Here is a 20,979-nt window from a genome sequence, read left to right as displayed (position 1 = left end):
CGATGCGATTCCACCTCAGAAAAATACGCAGCATTAACACAGCATTGCGGAATCCCATTGAATTCAATGGGCTGTTGTGCAACGCGGCAAAAAACGCATACTATCCGCAACGTGTGCACGTAGCCTTAATGACACAGATGGGGGGAGGAAAGAGCTAAAGAAAAAAGTAATGGCGAATGTTTTGTTTAAAATTGTGTTCATTGCTGTTTTCAGAAATTGATCAGCTAATAGCAGTAAAACAGATAGTGAGGATGTAGTAATTGTGTATGTTTAAAAATTACGATGTTGCTTATATTTTTTCCATTTTAGGGGAGTACTGCAATCTTTAATAGAGAAGCACTTTCCTGCTCCAGATCGTAAAAAATTGTTTAGTCTTCTTGGTATAGACTTAACAGCACGAAGCAATAATAATTCTCCTAGGGAAAGCCCCAGCAAGGACAGTAAAACAAAGAAAAGGAAAGGTAGGTGAACATCTTTGATTTTATGCTTCCTATTTCTCTAACACTTCATTGGGGACACAGGAAACCATTCGTGTATTTAGGAAATATAATCATAATTTGGATAATGACCGTTTTATTTGTTGTGTCAATTGTCTTATAGGTGATGATCTGTTGAGGAATGCTAAGAAACCTCGTAAGACAGGTGGACTTGCTGGCAGCAGTTCAGATGAGATGGACAGTGCATCTGACTCTTCTGATAAAGAAGCTGAAAGCGAAAGTGAAAGCTTTAAGTCTGTGAGCTCTGGAGAAGACGAAGATGATTTTAATCCATTTAGAGATGAATCGAGTGGCGATGATGAAGATGGTATTGATTATTTTATTTAATTTTATATATTTTTTTAAATATATAATATAGCGTGGGGTGGTGAGGTATTATTTTATAGCAGGAGAAATGTACTCATGCTAAAGGGAACACTGTAGTTTTCTGTTAAAATCTAAAGTGCAGTTTTGAGTGGGGTATTCATTTTTTTTTTTTTTTTTTTTGAATGTCTAATTTCACGGTGAAAAAATTGTAAGTGCTTTCAAATGCGTCTTCTTTCTTCGCTATTCTAGATCCTTGGCTGATTAGAAAAGAACACAAGAAGAGTAAAGATAAGAAGAAAAAAAAAAGCATTGATCCAGATTCCATTCAAAGTGCCTTATTAGCATCAGGACTTGGGTCTAAGCGGCCCAGCTTTTCATCAGCTGTCAAATCTGCTCCCAAAAGTACTGTTTCCAGCCTTCCAGGTGATTTATCAAAAGTTAGAACACTCGACTTGTCGATGAACAAATATGAGAGTAACAACATTCCTTATTCTTTTAGCTATTTCTAGTAATGCAATTTCCAGTAATGCCAATTCCAGTAACAGCTGCGTAACGAGTCACGATTCTGTGGAAAGGGCTCAACAAATGAAGAAAGAGATTTTGGAGAAACTGGATAATTTGGCAGAAGCTTTGCCCCCAAATACACTAGATGAACTTATTGATGAGCTTGGAGGACCAGATAATGTGGCAGAGGTATGTTTTTTTTGTTGTTTTGGTGTTTTTTTTTAATATCAGTTTTTCTGTGTATAGAACCCATTGATTTTGCATCAGACGGTGTGGTTGTCTCAAGCATCATATTATAAACTGTTTACTCATTTGTGGGTTTGCCTTTATTTGAAGATGACTGGTCGGAAAGGTAGAGTGGTCAGTAATGATGATGGAAGCATATCTTATGAGTCTCGATCAGAACTTGATGTACCTGTAGAAATTCTAAATATCACTGAGAAACAGAGGTTCATGGACGGAGAAAAGGTTAGTATTATACTTTCTAGACAATTTGTAAGCTCTTAATGTGTGGTTATGAATATGCTATAATGGATTTTGATGAATGGATATGCCATAAATGCCTGATGGGATCCCCATCTATGCTAAGAAATGTGTAACCAGCTTCACTAAGTGGTTAGTCGGCTGCTATATCCTACCGGCCATCAAATGAAAAGTAAACCTTGCATATGTGCAAGTCAGTCTTGAAATGCAGCATTGTTCACACAGTGCGGTGAAGCGGCTGTGACCCAGGTTAGTCCAACTTAAGCCTTTATTGTAGCAACTTACAGAAAAAAGGCAATTGTTTCCTCCAGATCGCAGCCGGATTGAACGTCAGTTCGTAACACTCTGTTGCCGTGGCTGACTGCACCACCGTATCCCTCGTGCGTGCATCAGGGGATTTGCTTCCTGGCTCTGGCCTGTGTTCAGACTCTCACATAGCTTCCTGCTCTGCTGCTAGCAAAACACAAACTGACCCACCCACACCTCAACTCAAAGTTTAAATGTGAATCGTGGATATAAGCCACTTGTGGAGGGAGAGATTCACCCCACTACCAAATCTGTAAATCTCTCCTCCAAAATAAAAGCCCATTTCGGATTTTCTTAAATCTGTCTTGGTCAAATAGTTTGACCAAATCCACACTTTTTAATTTTGCATTGCAAACTTAGCTGTGGCTGTAATTAAAATGCACGCCAGCAGGTTCAATATGCTTTTAAGCACATTCTAGGGGATACTGTGCATAACTGCCCTCGCATATAATTCCCCTCGCTGTCTCATAATCTCTATTCACCATCCACCTAAATGTGGAAACTGCCTCCCCAGATAGGTTAGGGAGCTCTGTTCCTGCTAGAGGGGAGGATCCCATATGTAAAACTGGCATTTGACATAGGTCTTCTGGACATCTACTTCATTTCGCAGTTTAGGGATGCCCTTTAAAATCAAATATAGTTTAGATTAAGGTTTTTGTCTTACAGAATATAGCAATCATCTCAGAAGCTGCCAGTTCAGGAATTTCATTACAAGCTGACCGCAGAGCGAAGAATCAGAGGAGAAGAGTACATATGACGTTGGAATTGCCCTGGAGTGCAGATAGAGCTATTCAGCAGTTTGGTGAGTCTGACTGCGGTGATTCAATATGCACATTTTTTTTTTCATGGAGTAAGAAAAGTGCGTTTCGCCATTTTTAGCTATGTAACTTTTTTTTTTTTTTAACTGGTTTGATGTAGGTAGAACGCACAGATCTAATCAAGTTACTGCTCCAGAATATGTCTTCCTCATCTCAGAATTAGCTGGAGAACAAAGATTTGCTTCAATTGTTGCCAAGAGATTGGAAAGTTTGGTAAGTTTACATAGGCGAGGGATACTTGTGTTAGACTATGCACGAATATCATTCTGTCCCTCATAATAATATATAATAATAATTTTTATTTATAAAGCGCCAACATATTCCGCAGCGCTTTACAAATTATAGAGGGGACTTGTACAGACAATAGACATTACAGCATAACAGAAATACAGTTCAAAACAGATACCAGGAGGAGTGAGGGCCCTGCTCGCAAGCTTACAAACTATGGGGAAAAGGGGAGACACGAGAGGTGGATGGTAACAATTGCTTTAGTTATTCGGACCAGCTATAGTGTAAGGCTCAGGTGTTCATGTAAAGCTGCATGAACCAGTTACCTGCCTAAGTATGTAGCAGTACAGACACAGAGGGCTAATACTGCATAAAGTGTATGAGAACATGATGCGAGGAACCTTTTTTTTTTTTTTTATTATAAATAGGCCACACAGGGATCGTTAGGTTAATGCATTGAGGCGGTAGGCCAGTCTGAACAAATGAGTTTTTAGGGCACGCTTAAAACTGTGGGGATTGGGGATTAATCGTATTAACCTAGGTAGTGCATTCCAAAGAATCGGCGCAGCACGTGTAAAGTCTTGGAGACGGGAGTGGGAGGTTCTGATTATTGAGGATGCTAACCTGAGGTCATTAGCGGAGCGGAGGGCACGGGTAGGGTGGTAGACTGATACCAGGGAGGAGATGTAGGGTGGTGCTGAGCCATGGAGTGCTTTGTGGATGAGGGTAGTAGTTTTGTACTGGATTCTGGAGTGGATGGGTAGCCAGTGTAATGACTGGCACAGGGTAGAGGCATCGGTGTAACGGTTGGTGAGGAATATGATCCTGGCTGCAGCATTCAGGACAGATTGGAGCGGGGAGAGTTTTGCAAGAGGGAGACCGATTAGTAGAGAGTTACAATAGTCCAGACGAGAATGAATAAGTGAAACAGTAAGAGTTTTTGCAGAGTCGAAAGTAAGAAAAGGGCGAATTCTAGAAATGTTTTTGAGATGCAGGTAAGAAGAGCGAGCCAGTGATCGGATGTAGGGGGTGAATGAAAGGTCAGAATCAAGGATGACCCCAAGGCAGCGGGCATGTTGCTTTGGAGTAATGGTAGAACTGCACACGGAGATGGCAATGTCAGGCAAAGGTAGGTTAGTAGAGGGAGAGAACACGAGGAGTTCAGTTTTTGACAGGTGTAGTTTCAGAGAGAGGGAGGACATGATGTTAGAGACAGCGGTAAGACAATCACTGGTGTTTTCTAAAAAGGTCGGTGTGATATCGGGAGCAGAAGTGTATAATTGGGTGTCGTCAGCATAGAGATGGTACTGGAAACCAAATCTACTGATTGTTTGTCCAATAGGGGCAGTATACAACGAGAAGAGTAGGGGGCCTAGGACTGATCCTTGAGGAACCCCAACAGTAAGGGGAAGGGGAGAGGAGGAGGAACCAGCAAAACATACAGTGAAGGATCGGTCAGAGAGATAGGAGGAGAACTAGGAGAGAACGGTGTCCTTGAGGCCGATGGAGCGGAGCATAGTGAGGAGGAGCTGATGATCCACAGTGTCGAATGCTGCAGAGAGATCCAAGAGAATTAGCATGGAGTAGTGACCATTAGATTTAGCTGTTAGTAGGTCATTAGACTTTAATGAGGGCAGTTTCAGTAGAGTGTAAAGAGCGGAAGCCAGATTGAAGAGGGTCGAGAAGAGTTATCTGAGAGATAGCGGGTAAGACGGGAGTGGACCAGGCGTTCGAGGAGTTTAGAGATGAAGGGAAGATTAGAGACAGGTCTATAATTAGCGGCACAGTTTTGGTCGAGGGATGGTTATAGCTATACTATATTTTGATCCATATTACAAATAGAACTAATGATATTGCTAGAATATTGTCACTGAGTGCTAACTTACCTTGCATGTCTAAAGAAGGCCATATATTTTTAGATGGTTTCCGACATCTGACGTAATAATACGCCAATGTCGGTCACCATCCCTTTGATGTGTGCTGCGACACTGAGCATTTAGCAGGTGCTTCCGGCACCCACGCCTGAAACGCCTCTAGGGAGGGGAGCAAAAAAACGAAAACCCCAAAATGAAAATGCCTCCAGTCATGAAGGGGTTAATGGCCGAACCCTCATTTGGCCTAAAGCCTATTCCACACAACTCCCCATCAGATAATGAGGCACAATAGGATCTCGTGCAGGAACAAAAAAAATGCTGTTTGATGTCAGTTACCAATATTTGCTACCAGAGGACATCAGCGTCACCACCATACAGAATAATTGGTTGAATATAATCTCGGTCGGCTAGCGTTACCATGGCTAACTTAAATCAATCTCAGTGTTAAATATATAATTTTTTACCTGTCTTTTTCATTCTTAGGGGGCTTTGACACATGGTGATAGAAGAGCAACAGAAACGAGGGATTTGAGTCGATTTAACTTTGATAACAAGGTAATGATTTTAATTGTCTTGGGTGTCTACAAATTATTCTTATTTACCTGAAGATTATTTTTCATTAACACAATATATCGTTTTGGTTTTTCCCATTGCAGTATGGCAGGAACGCTTTGGAAATTGTTATGAAGTCTATTGTAAGCCTGGATGCCCCATTGGTTTCTTCCCCACCTGATTATCCTGGTGATTTCTTTAAAGGTAAGGTAAATTGTCTGTCGAAAAATGCACATTGATTGTGATTTTAAATGCATCCCTGGGAATGGTTTTGTGCAAATATTTTTATTAGAATCTTATGCAGTGTATATAATCCAGAATTCACAAGGACCCAAAATAACGCCATTGCCTGTACATTTTCAAATCTAGATGTTCGTCAAGGGTTGATTGGAGTTGGACTAATAAATGTAGAAGACCGATCTGGAATTTTGACTCTTGATAAAGGTATAAAAAATGGTTTCTATTTTGCATCTTCCATTAGATGCTATGTATTTACAAGGTTAACCCCTTCACCCCGGTGCATTTTTTGTTTGTTTATCGCTCCCTTTCTTCCCAGAGCCATAGGTTCTAAGGTTTCCTCCCACACTCCAAAGGCATAATAATAGGGAATTTAGATTGTGAGCACAAATGGGCACAGTGCCAATTTTTGTAAAGTGCTGTGGAATTATTGGTGCTATATAAGTGAATAAAAGAAATAAATAGAGCAGGGGCAGGTGAGTACAATGATATATCATTTTATAATAAACTAATCGGTATATACCCAGTGTTTCATTTAAATCTCTGCGCTTTCTGGCACTTTCAGTCCTATCAGTGACGGACAGCTTCCTTTGTGCATACAGAGATAGGGGTCTCCGAAAAGAGCAGAGGTTTAAATAATTCTTGGTTGGCCTGAGTTGTAGCTTACAAATTCATTCATTCTAAGGGTATGTTCCCACAGTCAGTAAATATTGTGGGTTGGACGCTGCGTACATCCGCAGCGTCCAACACGCAGTGTCCAGATGTTACAGCACAGTGCTATGTGCACACGTAGGAAATGTGGTGCAGAATTTTCTGCACTAAATCTGCATCTGCAGATTTGGTGCAGTTTCTGTGCAGTACAATGTAAATCAATGTGAAAAAAAGCTGTGCACATGGTGCAGAAAAATCTGCTGCAGAAACGCTGCAGAACTGCACAAAAGAAGCGACGTGCACTTCTTTGAAATCTGCAGCGTTTCTGCACAGATTTTTCTGCACCATGCGCACAGCTTTTTTATTTTCACATTGATTTACATTGTACTGTAAATCACAGTGCAGTTCTGCAGCGTTTCTGCAGCAGAAAAATCTGCTGCAGTTCTGCACCAATTCTACCCTAAATCTGCATCGTGTGCACATACCCTTACCCACGGCTTCCCTTCGGAGACAGAATAGGGCGTGTCTTTCCAGACTGCAGCATGCCTATTTACCTTGCGAAGTAGTTTAGTCTCCACAAAATAAATTTCACCCGTCCAATTATTGGGCTCGGTGAATTCGCACAGTTCAATGAAAACATGCAAAATCGCCTGCGTTCAAAAGTCTGCAGCGCTTTGGACGCAGCGGACATAGTTCTGTGTCCAGAGCACTGCCTAATACTAAACCTGTGCACATAGCTTTTTAGCAACACTAAGGGTACCGTCACACTGAAACGACGCTGCAGCGATACGACAACGATGTCGATCGCTGCAGCGTCGCTGTTTGGTCGCTGGAGAGCTGTCACACAGACAGCTCTCCAGCGACCAACGATCCCGAGGTCCCCGGTAACCAGGGTAAACATCGGGTTACTAAGCGCGGCCCTGCGCTTAGTAACCCGATGTTTACCCTGGTTACCAGTGAAGACATCGCTGAATCAGCGTCACACACGCCGATTCAGCGATGTCAGCGGGAGATCCAGCGACGAAAGAAAGTTTCAGACGATCTGCTACGACGTACGATTCTCAGCGGGGTCCCTGATCGCAGTAGCATGTCAGACACAGCGAGATCGTAACGATATCGCTGGAACGTCACGGATCGTGCCGTCCTAGCGATCAAAGTGCCACTGTGTGACGGTACCCTAAGGGTAACTGTTTTTGTCAGTTGTCCCTGACATATTGGCTGAACTCCTGAAGTGAGACAATTTAGTTGTACTATATTTTATCAGTAGAACACCCACTGATCATCAAAGTAACACATTTCACAGCCTACAGCAGTGACTGGAGGTACATTTTATACCTCCGATCACAGCTGCGGGCTCACACTGTCATTTGTCACCATGCATATGACAGCACGTCAAACACCCGGTATTCGGGGACCCGAACAGTAACATGGACTTCTTTGTGAAGTCAGTGTTCGGTGTCCCTTCCTGAGCACTAGGTGTTTGGTACGAATGATGAACTTTACTGTTAGGGTTCACCCATCTCTACTATGCATTTCCTCTCCTCAATACCAAATGCAGCTGACCTGCAGCTCTGCGCGGTGCCCGGTTTGGAGTAGGCAACATCCCCTTTGTTCTAGATATCATTGGGGGCGTGATCACTACTCAGCAAGGCACACCCTAAGAAGGGAACCGCTTATACACAAATAGTAAATATTTCCTTTTTTTTTTTTAAATACAGATTACAACAATATTGGAAAGTTTCTCAATCGTATCTTGGGCATGGAAGTACACCAGCAAAATGCCCTCTTTCAATATTTCTCTGACACACTCAATGCAGTCATACAGAATGCTAAGAAGAATGGCAGATACGACATGGGCATCCTAGGTAATTAAATGGAACATTAAAAAATGGAGTTCTCACAGGGATTATTTAATCTATTTAAAATATACATCCAAAAATATTTGCACTGGTTTTTTTTAAGCTATTTGTTTGTTTTTTTGTGCGGCATTTATTCTAATTTTTTGTTTTGTTTTTTTATTTTGTTTTCCTGCATAGATCTTGGATCTGGAGATGAGAAGGTTCGAAAAGCTGAGGTTAAAAAGTTCCTGACCCCAGGATATTCCACTTCAGGTCATGTGGAGTTGTACACGGTAAGTTCTTTATTAGTGGTGAGCGAGCATGCTCGCCACTTCTCGGTACTCGCCCAAGCATCTCACTGATCGAGATGATCGGAGCTCGACGAGTATTTCCGGGGTTGCTTGGCAGGAGCTTGAGTCCCCTCTCTTCATGTTTGGCGCTCTTTAGAGAGTCAATGAACATGCAGGGATTGTCTGCCACACACTGTAATACTGCAGCCACATTGGTTGGGGCATTAGTGATTGACTGCACAGCGTCATCAGGTCTAGATCAGACCTGGCACTGCCATGCTCGTCAGTCTACTTCGGAATCAGGCAGTGTAGGGAGAGGTGCTGCTGAGCTAGGAAGAGATTTGCTTGTTTAAGTTAGTGTAGGTATACCACAATATATTATGCCCATATCCATCTCAACTAACAGTCGTTCTGAGGAGTAATCCAGCTGCATAGATGTCAGTGCTAGGCAGGCAGTATATGTGGCAGACTGTAGTGCATATAGCAAGAGGGTCCATTCCAGTTCTGTCTGCTGCTGCTACTTTTACAGATATTTCTTCATCGCCCCATTGGGGGACACAGGAACCATGGGTGTATGCTGCTGCCGCCACTAGGAGGCTGACACTATGAAAAAAGTTAGCTCCTCCTCTGCAGTGTACACCCCACCGACTGGCATTATACTCTTCAGTTTAGCTTAGTGTCAGTAGGAGGTGGACACGGGTCTTTCATTAGACCCTTATCTACCTCAATGTGCATCGTTCCTTTTCAGATTTTCCGGAGGGATATAGTGTGAAGTCACAACTGTAATCCCACATTATGGACTATGAGTACGGCGTGTACTGCCACCCCGTATCCTCATAGATCCCACAGCAGGACTAAGATCCTAGCACACAAGCTTGCTTAGAAGTCCGGACCTAGTTCTGTCCCCCACCCACTCGCCCACCAGAGCCTGTCGGTTGCAGAGATGAGGACGTCCATCAGCTCCCTGGACGTCTGATATCTTCCCCAGATTGAGGTTAGTAAGGACAGTGTGGGATGTTTTCGGTGAGTATTCCACATACCCCTACCTTCAAAGTACCTCTGAGTCCCTCCTCAGATCTTGGGTAGTCATTTGGGAGTCTCTTGGGATTTTTTTCCAGGCTGCCTTGGCCTGGTCGGCGTTTTTCTTCTTATTGGCCGCAGGGGACACATGGGACTGGGGTCGTCACTCTGTTCGCATGGCAGCCACACTACTTCCTTCGGCGGCCGCACTGTTCTGCGTCCGGTGCGATGGCCTTAAAGGCGACCGCGCTGCCTTTTTTCCTCCGACCGCACTGTTCTGACCGGGCGCAGCGGCAGTGCAGGCAGCCGCGCCGCTTCCTCCTGCAGCCGCACTATTTTTCTGTCCCGGTGGCCTTACAGGCAGCCGCGCTGCTTTCCTTTTGCGGCCGCACTATTCTTTTCTGACACTGCGCAGCTGCCTTGAAGACAGCTGTGCCGCTTTCTCCCGCGGCTACACTTTTTTCTGTTCCAGCGCAGCGGCCTTGCAGGCAACTGTCCCGCGTTCTCCTGCGGCCGCACTGTCCTTTTTTTTTTGACATGGCACGGTAGCCTTGCAGGCAACCGCGCCGCTTTTCCTGGCATCCGCACTTCTCCCGGGGCCTACCTGCGGTGCCGCGACTCCACCCACTTCCTTTCCCTCGGGCGGGCTTTTCTCCCTCCCGACTATCATCGGCGAGCTCCGTCCACCGGCGCCATCTTGGTGCTCCTGGCCAGTCGGTTAGCTCCGCCCACCACTCCCTGTGCCGCTGCAGGTACTCATTTCGGCACCAGGAATGCTTTTCTTCGCCCATCTCCACCACTGCTGTTCTGTCAGGCCTGCAGCAAGTTCCAGACAAGAGGGTGCCCCAGATATGACTACCTGTTCTCCTGGGGCTATCGTTCCTGAGGAGCATCTTCCAAGCCATGCAGCCTTCCATCTGGAAACCGCATCATCTGCCGTGAGTAGCTCTGCACTGCAGACTGACACTCTCCCCTGTCCCCTAACCTTCTGGCATTTTCCTCAGGGGCCCGTTCGTCATGTCTAATTCTAAGGGAGGTCACTCCCGGCCTTCTACTTTTTCCCCTACTTCCTGTGCCTTAGTGAAACACTTTGCGTGTTCATCTTGTAACTGCAAGCTTCCCTCAGGTCAGTCTTCTCCCCTCTGTCAGGCCTGCAGCAACCCCATTATACCCACCGCCCAGGACCCTCCTACTGTGCCGCCTGAGAGCGAAGTCCCCACCCCAGGCTGGGCCGCCTATCTGTCTCTATCAGTAGCGGATCTCGCACGGGTGTCCCAGACCCTTGTGTCCGTGCTCGATCGGTTGCCCCTGCAGACTTCCATAGTAGCCAGCAGGTCGCAGGGAGCTCCGTCTGAGACTTCCAATATAGGCCGTAAACGATCGAGACAGGAACGCTAGTCTGAGTCCTCTTCTCGGTCCATCTCGCCCCACGGTCCTTCTCTGTGGTCGACTTCCCCCTGGTCCTCCTCCCCGGAGTCAGGCGAGGCTTTCTCTGATGCTCCTTCGGAGGAAAATTTGAAGCCGGATTCAAACCAAATCGCCAGCATGAGGGATATGGTTCAAAGCCTCAATGGAGCGATCAATCAGACCTGTGGCATTAATGATTCCTCTACGGAACCCGCAGATCAGACGGTTTCGTTTAGACGGTCTAAACCACCTTCCAAGGTATTCGCTCTTCATCCTGAATTCGATGAGTTTCTGGCCAGAGAAAGAGAGAATTCAACCAGACATTTTCAAAGAGGCAAACGCCTTGGCGTCTTATATCCCTTTCCTCCGGATCTCATCGCCAACTGGACGACTTCTCCCTCTGTGGATCCCCCGGTTTCTAGACTTTTCCACCTACACAGTCCTCACGCTGTCCGGTGGGGTGTCTCTGAAAGATCCCATCGATAGGATCATTGAACCCTTCGCGAAGTCAGCTTTCGAAGCGGCCGCGTCTTTCCATGCCCGGCCTTTGCTTCCACCTGCGTTTCGAAGTCTGTATCCGAATGGGCTAAACAACTCCGTTGGGGCATTCAAGCCGGAGCTCCACCAGAACGGCTGGCGGAACTTGCCACCCAGATTACTCACGTCGGGGAATATTTGGTTTCCACTTCCCTGGACGCCACGTCTTGTGCCACTCAGGTGTCCAGTAATGTTGTTGCCAGCCGTCGCACCGTTTGGCTCAAGTCCTTGCAGGCGGATTTGTCATCAAAGTCCCTTACCAAGTATAGGAAAAATCAGCCGCACTCAAATGGTTGAAAGTTCAGCAAACTGTGTAGTTTCTTTATTAACATATACAATAAACATCACCAGGTGCTTTTTTAAGGAGGTAAATGGGTGGCGGACATCACCCACCAGGCGGACGCGCTTCCACACAACTCCACCAGAGCTGCCCTATGGGAACTTGGCTTTTTCTCCTCTCATCTACCTCTTTGACATTCGTTACCCGAATTGAATAGTCCGCCACCCATTTACCTCCTAAAAAAAAAGCACCTGGTGATGTTTATTGTATATGTTAATAAAGAAACTACACAGTTTGCTGAACTTTCAACCATTTGAGTGCGGCTGATTTTTCTTATACTTGGACTATTTTGTTCATGCCTGCACCAACCCAGTGACAGTGTGCTTTTTCCTGGATCAAAATCCCTTACCAGCCGGCCTTTTCAAGGATCACGTCTTTTCGGTTCCAAGCTTGAACAAACTATTAAGGACGCCACCGGGGGCACCAGTTCCCTTCTCCCCAGTCCAGACTTCGCCGACCTCCCCCTAGGCGGCAACTTCAGTCTTTTCGGCCTTTTTCGTCGTTTCGCGGCATCAGATTCCTTTTCCCAACAACAGAGGCCACAGGCACGTTAAGAGAATAAGGTATCCTTCAGACCCACTCCTTCCTGGCATTCCCGCTGCTTCCAATGTAGATCCTCCAGGCCCAGGACTGGAAGATCCACCTCGGCATGACTCTCGGCAAAACCCCAGCCAACTTCCCAGGCTGGGCGGCCGTCTCCTCTTCTTCAGGGACGTCTGGATCTCTTCAGTAGAGGACGCATGGGTCAGGGAAGTTGTATCCTCAGGATACAAAATAGTTCGTTTCTCGACCCCGGGATAGTTTCTCCGAATCCCAACCTCCAAGAGACCCTGCTCTAGTTCTGGGTTTCTTCGCAGCCATCGCTTTTCTCCTCAAAGCCGGGGTAATCGTTCCCGTCCCAGAAAAAGAACGGTTCACAGGTTTCTATTCAAACCTTTTTGTGGTACCGAAAAAAGATTGTAAGGTTCGTCCCATTCTGGATCTCAAATTCCTGAACAGGAGAGTTCATCTGAGTCACTTCAGGATGGAATCCCTTAGTTCAGTAATTGCTTCCATGGAGGCTCAGGAATTTCTGTGTTCCATAGATATTCAGGACGCCTACCTCCATGTCCCAATATTCCTGGGACATCACCGATTCCTGCGCTTTGCGGTGCTCCAGGACCACTTTCAGTTCGTCGCCCTGCCGTTCGGTCTTGCAACCGCTCCCAGGGTTTTTACGAAGATCATGATAGCCATCTTGAGGGTCAGAGGCCTGGTTCTGTTTCCGTACCTCAACGACATCCTCCTCTATGCTCCGTCCTTTTTTCAGGCTCACGAAAGTCTGTCCATCGTCTTCGACACCCTAGCCCGCTTCGGGTGGCTGGTCAACCAGAAGAAGTCCTGCCTTATTCCTTCTCAGCGCATCGTTTTTCTGGGCATGCTCTTCGACACTCGTCAGAACAAAGTCTTCCTTCCCGAGGACAAGAAATCCACCATTCGTTGGGACGTACGCTCGCTTCAGGGTCCTTGTCTTCCTTCCTTCCAATCGGCCATCAAGGTTCTAGGGAGTATGGTAGCAACATTGGAAGCGATTCCCTTCGCCCAATTTCACTCGTGACCTCTTCAGCAGGCCATCCTGTCTCAGTAGGATATGTCTGTCTTCTCCCTGGATCGTCCGATCCGCCTCTCTTCCCGGGTCAAACAGTCACACAACTGGTGGCTGACGTCCCCTCTCATCCCCCAGGGCAGGTCCTTCCTTCCAGTTCACTGGCAGGTGGTGACGACAGACGCCAGCCTGCTCGGCTGGGGTGCGGTGTTTTGCCACCTGACTGTTCAGAGTCATTGGTTGGCACAGGAGTCTTCTCTGCCGATCAACATACTCGAGATTCGGGCCATCTTTCTCTCCCTTCGTCACTGGGAAGGGATTCTCAGGGGTCTACCTATCCGAATCCAGACGGACAATGCCACGGCGGTGGCATATGTCAACCATCAAGGGGGGACTCGGAGCTCCTTGGCCGAGGTATCCAAGATCCTCCTCTGGGCAGAGGCAATGGTGTCGGTGATATCCGCGGTACATATCCCCGGCGTGGACAATTGGGCTGCCGACTTCCTCAGCCGCTAGAGTCTCGCGGGAGGGGAATGGTCCTTGCATCAGGAGGTCTTCCATCAGATTTGTCTTTGATGGGGGACTCCGGACGTGAACCTCACGGCGTCCCGAATGAACAGGAAGGCACCTCGGTTCATCTCCAGGTCCCGCGATCCACTCGCAGTGGGCGTTGACGCTCTGGCCATTCCTTGGTCGCAGTTCATGCTCCCCTATCTGTTTCCACCCCTGCCCTTGCTTCCCAAGCTCTTGAAAAAGATCAAGGCAGAAGGGGTGCCGGTCATTTTGATCGCTCCGGATTGGCCCAGGAGATCTTGGTTTGCGGACATCATCAACCTTCTTGCGGGCGCACCCTGGCGGCTTCCAGACAGACCCGATCTGCTGTCCCAGGGTCCAATCTGCCACCCGAATTCTCGGTCGCTCAGTTTGACGGCGTGGCTGTTGAGACTGCGATTCTAAGAGCGTCCAGCCTTTCGGATCGGGCGATTCGAACTATGGTCCAGGCTCGGAAGCCTTAGTCTTCTACGATCTACTATTGTACCTGGAAGGCTTACTTCCGTTGGTGCGAGTCCAACCGCGTTTCACCTATGTCCTTTTCCCTGCTTTCCATTTTTGCTTTCCTTCAGGCAGGACTGGATTCGGGCCTTGCTCTTAATTCCCTAAAGGCCCAGGTTTCTGTGCTCTCCATCCTTTTTCAGAAGACGTTATCTTCTCGGCCACAGGTTAAGACCTTCCTTCAAGGAGTAGCCCATGTTGCCCCTCCGTACAGGGCCCCTGTGGATTCATGGGATTTAAATCTTGTGCTGGACGTTCTGAGGGGTTCCCCCTTTGAGCCCCTCAGGGAGGTTTCCCTGTCAGCTCTTAACTGGAAGGTGGCCTTTCTTGTGGCCATCACTGCGTTTCAGAGTTGGCGGCCCTTTCTTGCCGACCTCCTTTTTTGGTTATCCACCAGGACAAGGTGGTCCTCAGGCCTCCGCCTTTCTTCCTCCCTAAGGTGGTTTCCACCTTCCACCTCAACGAGGACATTGTTCTACCTTCCTTTTGTCCAGCTCGGACTCATCCTCTGGAGCGATCGTTGAACAAGCTGGACCTCGTCAGGGCAGTGACGATCTACCTGGCTAGAACGGCCGCTTTCCGGAAGACAGATTCTCTTTTCGTCACTCCAGATGGCACGCTTAGAGGCCTGCCAGCTTCCAAGGTGACTATTGCTCGCTGGATTAGATCGGCAATTTTGGAGGCTTACCGGGTCAAGAACAGAGTGCCCCCTCCTGGAATTAAGGCTCACTCTACCCGGGCAGTCGGCGCCTCCTGGGCGGTGCACCACAGGGCTTCCGCCCTACAGCTTTGCAAAGCGGCAACCTGGTCTTCCATCTACACGTTCGCCAAATTTTACAAGGTCCATACCTACGCTTCAGCGGACGCCAGCCTAGGCAGAAGGATCTTGCAGGCGGCAGTGGTGAGTCCTCTGACCTGATGGAAGTCTGTTTTTCCCACCCCAGGGACTGCTTTGGGACGTCCCATGGTTCCTCTGCCCCCCAATGAGAGGTGATAGAGAAATCAGGATTTTTGGTTGCTTACCGTAAAATCTGTTTCCCGGAGCCTTCATTGGTGGACACAGCACTCTCCCTGGTTATTCAGTTTGTTGTTCTGTGTTCTATGACTGTTCTTGTGTTTACTGTTTCTCACTTTTGTGGTTATGGTTTTTCAACCTTATTGTTTTTCTCCTACTGCTTTCTCACTAACGGAGGTGCATAATGCCAGTCAGTGGGGTGTACACTGCAGAGGAGGAGCTAACTTTTTTTGTGCCTAGTGTCAGCCTCCTAGTGGCAGCAGCATACACCCATGGTTCCTGTGTCCCCCAATGAAGGCTCCGAGAAACAGATTTTACGGTAAGCAACCAAAAATCCTGTTTTCCCGTGACCCTCATGTTCTCAAAATTTTGGTTGACAGTAGTTACTGGTTTTTGACACTTTTAGACCCACGTTACATGGAGAACTTTATATCTTATTCCTGAGGCGGACAGGTCTACTATAATGAGGCAGTACCAGAAGGCCACAGTTCGTTGGACAACCAAGGAGTACAGGCGAGAGAGACACAACTCCAATCCAACAGAGGCAAGGGAACACTGTCAACGTTCTGGGAGAATTTTCTCAGACCTTCCCATCGCACAGGCCCTGAGGTGCGGGGTTCTCTTACTAGGAGTGCAAAGTTTTGGAAGATGCTGAGGGAGTACCTTGCTGACCGTACCAACGTCTTCCATGATTCCTCTGTGCATTATAATTATTGGGTATCCAAGCTGGACACGTGCCATGAATTGGCTCTCTACGCCTTGGAGGTCCTGGACTGCCCTCCTGCTAGTGTTTTGTCAGAGCGGGTTTTTAGTGCCGCTGGTGGAATTATAACGGAGAAGCGCATCTGCTGACAACTGAAAATGCTGAGAGGCTGACTCTTATAAAAATGAACAAGGGCCGGCTTGGGCCAGACTTCTCAACACCACCGAATGATAGCAGCGTAACATATTCCCATGCACCTCTTCACACCCACAGATGGGTATACGCTTCCTGATTTTGCTATTTGCTGTTGTCCTCCTCCGCCTTCTCCTCATCATCCACCATATCACCAGGGTGACTGTGGTCCGTGATGCAACACCCACATAGTTTTTTTTAAAGGGTGTTTATGATGCCTGTTGAAAATACTGTATACCATTTTTTTTTTTTTTTTTTTTTTTTATGTATTCCCTCCACGTCTCTTCCAAGGGGCATTGGAGTGCCTCCTAATTTTTTTGGGGGGCTCGTTGCTCAGGTCGAGCACCCAAGCATTCCTATTTGCTTGACCCGAGCATTTTAGTGCTCGCCCATCACTATTCTTTATTTTTGTGGCCTCAAGGACTTTGTACATTTGAAGGGTATTTGCTTCTTGATTCCTTATTTTAAACAAGTTGTACTACAAAATTGTACCAGTATAACTTCAGGTCACCATGCAAAAACAAAAAAAGTCCCCAAACTGCTAAATAGACTTGGAGAAATGGGGGTGGGGTGGGGGAGTGTTATAGCTCTCAGAAAATGGTGATGCAAGTCCCGTAATTATTTTAACAAAGTTGAGAATTTTTTTTTATTTTATTTTTTCTTGAACCCGCAGAAAAACTTACTGAGTTGTACTTTTCCTCACATGGAATTTTATTTCCAGTACATTGTATGGTAAAATGGAATGGTGTTACTTAAAACTAGAACATTCATGTAGAAACAAACCCTCAGTAGGCCACCTTGGCAGTAAAATAACGCTATGGCTCTTGGATGAGGAAAATCAGAAGTACAAAATTTGTTACATATGGAAAGTGGCAAATTTAAACAAAAATATTCTCCTTAGTCTAGGCTATAAGGGTTATTCACCCTTGTACATTTATTTAAAACCTAATATTCAGGCTCCTGCATCTCACATGTAAAGAGCTATGGAATAAATGGTGCTATAATAATAATGCTGTGCACGATAATGCTGTTCTCCTATTAGTGATTGCCGACTACCGTAGGGCACAGTGCAGTGTCATCGCTTATTATATCATTGTCATTTAATTTACCAAATTATAAGATTTTACATTTTTAGACTTGGGCACTATAGTGCCCAAGGAATTCCACCAACCCACCTTATTTATTTGATACTCTGCTTCATTGATGTACGTCTAATGTTAAGTGAAATATTGAAGAAGCGGAGTCATGCTGCTTCTTTACAGGTGACTCCTTGTAGTTTCTAAAATATTTTGTTTGCTATGGTATTGTGAACACTGAGGAAATGATCACAACTAATTGATACATTATACTCCTCTTTACAGATAAGTGTAGAAAGAGGCATGTCTTGGGAGGATGCGACTAGGATCTGGGCTGAACAGATTGGACCGGAGGATGGGTTTTATTTATCACTACAGGTAAGATACAGGTATATCTGCACATAAGTGTTGTTCTGCAGCTGAAAATGTTTACACATGCTCATAATAGCGTAAAATATAACCCCCCCCCCACCACCACCACCACCACCACCACCACCACCACCACCACCCCCCCGGTTGCTGAAGAATATAGGTTCCACATGCCAATATATGACTTCATAGTGTCATAAGTTGGAGCGTTATGTTAGAATGCAGTATTATTGCAGCCTGAGGTTATGTTCACATGTTGTGTTTTTGGGGGACACAGACCATGGGTTGTATGCTGCTTGCCACTAAGAGTCTGACGCTAAGTTAACACAAAGTTAGCTTCTCCTCTGCAGTATACACCCTCGTGCAGGCACCCAGAGAACCGGTTCTTGCTTAGTGTCCATAGGAGGCACATGGACAAGTCTACTATTCAGACCCAAAACTCTATTTTATTTTTTTATGTTTATATTTTACAATTTTTACATTTCTGATTTTATTTTTTACAATGGACGAATGGGCAACCGATCCTTTCAAGGCTCCAATCTCCCCGAATCATCAACAGGTGAGCACGGAGATTGTCGCCTCTCCGTATCCTCTCCTGCAACGTGGGATGCCACGCCTGAGCTGATTCTCAGGGGCGACGGGTCCCTTCAAGGGCACCGATCTCCCCACACCTTCAACAGACGAGCACATGGAGTGTCTCCTCCACATATCCTTTTCCGCAGCCAGGCCTATTGCGGACATTCAGACCTGTCCCATCCTAGGGGATTAACCCCTTGGATGTACAGAGACCCACCTTGTGGCATCCAAGCAGCCCCCACTACACCACCACCACCACTATTAAAAGTAGATTGTACAAGGAGGCGGACGGTCCCTCTCCACCTCCCACGTAAAGGGATGGTGGATTGAGGGTTTCATCCCCCTATCCCTGCACCGTCCAAACCAGCAGGAGCACAGGAGGACCTGCAGCAAGCTGCCTTACCTTCTCCGGGTAAGTGCCGGGACTGGAGGGCTCCTTTCAAGCGGTCTGGGGTGGCGCTGGGTAAGGGGGACCCATCCTCATTGCAGGGGTGCGCATCTACGCCGGTCGACGCCACAAATTTAGTTCCCAGCTTTGGCCTTTCTAGGCCGCAACCCCCAACTCCGCCAATGCTATGATGCGATGCGGAGGCTCTGCTCACCGGTCCGGGCACTTCTCGCACAGCACAAGAAGCGCCCCTCAAATCTCGGGGGTCATCTTTCTATCCCCCACCCCAGACCGCCTCAGCACTATCTACCATCAGGACGGAGGCAGCAGGTGGCGCGCAGGGTCCACGCAGGAGGAGTAACGCAGGAGGAGCAGGGACACAGACTTGGGTAAGGGAGCGCTGCATTTTACAGACTTGAATGCCTCCGTAATCCTCCTCCCTGCTGTAACGCCCTCTTTTCTCGGTAGTGCCCCTGATGTTATAGGGCCACATAGGCTGGGACATGATGTACCCTTCTAAGGCATCAAAAAAAGTCTTAACAAGACTATGGCTATTTTCTTCCATTCCTGCTCCTCCTGCCAATCTGCATTTCCTAAGGCTCAGTTTGCCGCTCTGCAATGCCTGTGACTCCAACTGCGCTCCGGAGCCTTCCGACGTCCCCAAGCCCAGTTTACCTAGTCTCCCTGAGTGGGCTTTGTCACTGTATCAATCCATGGCTTTGCTGACCAAAGCGATTGAATCCCGGACCAGAGCGTTTGCAGGACTGATGTAGAAAAACCCTCCCCAAGCCGGGAACAGTCAGTTAGCAGGGGCCGAAAGCACTCTAGAAGCATTCAGTCACCTAGAAAACGGATCCGTAGCACGTCTCCTGAGCAGACGCGTGCCTTGTTGCCTCACAGATTTGTTTCTCACTCGCTCTCTCCAGAGTTCAGTAGCGAACGCGATTCTAACTGCGAATCTGATGGTTCCTTAGATCCAGATTCGCCAGACTTTCAGAAGACGGAGGATTCGCATATTGAGGCAGTCAACCAGGCTTTAAAGGTTGAGGAAGATTCCGGCTCCTCTCTGGATCAGACCGTGTCCTTTTAAGAGAACTTAACGCTCTCCTAAGGCATTTGCTATTCACCCTGAATTTAGAGCCATAGTTAATAGGCACAGAGAGGACCCCGGCTAAACGCTTCACAGGACAAAGGCCTCTTGAAACCAAGTGTCCTTTTTCAGCTGATCCGAAAAAGGATTGGGTGGAATCTCCGGTGGTAGATCCCCCCCAGTATACAGCCTAGCATCCAAAACTCTCCTGTCTGTGCCGGATGGCTCATCCATCAGAAATCCCATGGACCGTCCGATAGAAGGCTTGGCCCGCTCTGTTTTTGAGGCCTCAGGTTCAGCTCTCTATCCATCCTTTACTACAGCTTGGGTAGCTAAGGCTTTGGTTTTCTGGTCAGAGACCTTAGCTAATTCACTTCGGAACAGTAAGCTTCCTCCAGAGGCGGCGCACCTTGCCAACCAAATTTCCCGGGCAGGCGATTACCTGGTACAAGCCATGATACAGAGACTGTGCGGCACCAGGTAAGTCAATCTTCACAGGCAATTCAGCAAGCTGAAGCATATAGACTTTTAACACTTAGCCAGATTAAAGCATTCAGGGGTGGTGCACACCAAACAGTGGATCAGAGACTTCACTTGCAGTAATATATGTAAAAAGAAATGCGGCACTCACCCCAACGATGCTGTTGCAGAAAATCCTTTATTCGCTGAAATCAGCGCTCAGGTACACATGGAGAGGCGGCAGGGAATGAACAGGAGAGGGTGTGGGGAAACAGGTGAGGACAACGGCCGTTTCGCGCTGTGCGCTTCAACGGGTCCAAGTTACCTGGTACATGCATCCTTGGATGCTGCCGGTTGTGCCAATGCCATCTCTATTTGAAGGACATTATGGCTTAGAGAGTGGAAGGCTGACTTTGCATCAAAAAAAGTCTCTCACCTCCCTTCCTTATCAAAGCTGCCGCTTATTTGGAGAAAAGCTGGATCAGAACATTTCCGATACTACAGGAGGAAAGAGTAAATTCCTTACCCAACAGAGACTTAGGCGTCCCTTTAGGAGACGGCAACTAATCCGTTTCCAGTCCTTTC

General features: G+C 47.0%; 1 protein-coding gene across 1 annotated transcript in view; it reads left to right on the top strand.

Annotated features, from left to right (window-relative positions):
• The window catches only part of SBNO1 (strawberry notch homolog 1), an 82,892-nt gene that overhangs the window by 39,696 nt on the left and 22,217 nt on the right, over positions 1–20,979 (top strand). The window contains exons 15-27 of the mRNA XM_069755913.1: positions 310–461; positions 601–804; positions 1,053–1,226; positions 1,303–1,496; positions 1,644–1,775; positions 2,763–2,898; positions 3,015–3,127; positions 5,500–5,571; positions 5,673–5,772; positions 5,938–6,012; positions 8,175–8,321; positions 8,493–8,587; positions 17,798–17,890. Of these exons, the coding sequence (XP_069612014.1) occupies positions 310–461; positions 601–804; positions 1,053–1,226; positions 1,303–1,496; positions 1,644–1,775; positions 2,763–2,898; positions 3,015–3,127; positions 5,500–5,571; positions 5,673–5,772; positions 5,938–6,012; positions 8,175–8,321; positions 8,493–8,587; positions 17,798–17,890 (1,687 nt within the window). The remainder of the gene's footprint in view (positions 1–309; positions 462–600; positions 805–1,052; positions 1,227–1,302; positions 1,497–1,643; positions 1,776–2,762; positions 2,899–3,014; positions 3,128–5,499; positions 5,572–5,672; positions 5,773–5,937; positions 6,013–8,174; positions 8,322–8,492; positions 8,588–17,797; positions 17,891–20,979) is intronic.

Source organism: Ranitomeya imitator, chromosome 1, assembly GCF_032444005.1.
Source record: "Ranitomeya imitator isolate aRanImi1 chromosome 1, aRanImi1.pri, whole genome shotgun sequence".
Taxonomy (NCBI): domain Eukaryota; kingdom Metazoa; phylum Chordata; class Amphibia; order Anura; family Dendrobatidae; genus Ranitomeya; species Ranitomeya imitator.
The sequence above is the reverse complement of the archived record's forward strand: the minus strand, read 5'-3'. Positions and strand labels throughout refer to the sequence as shown.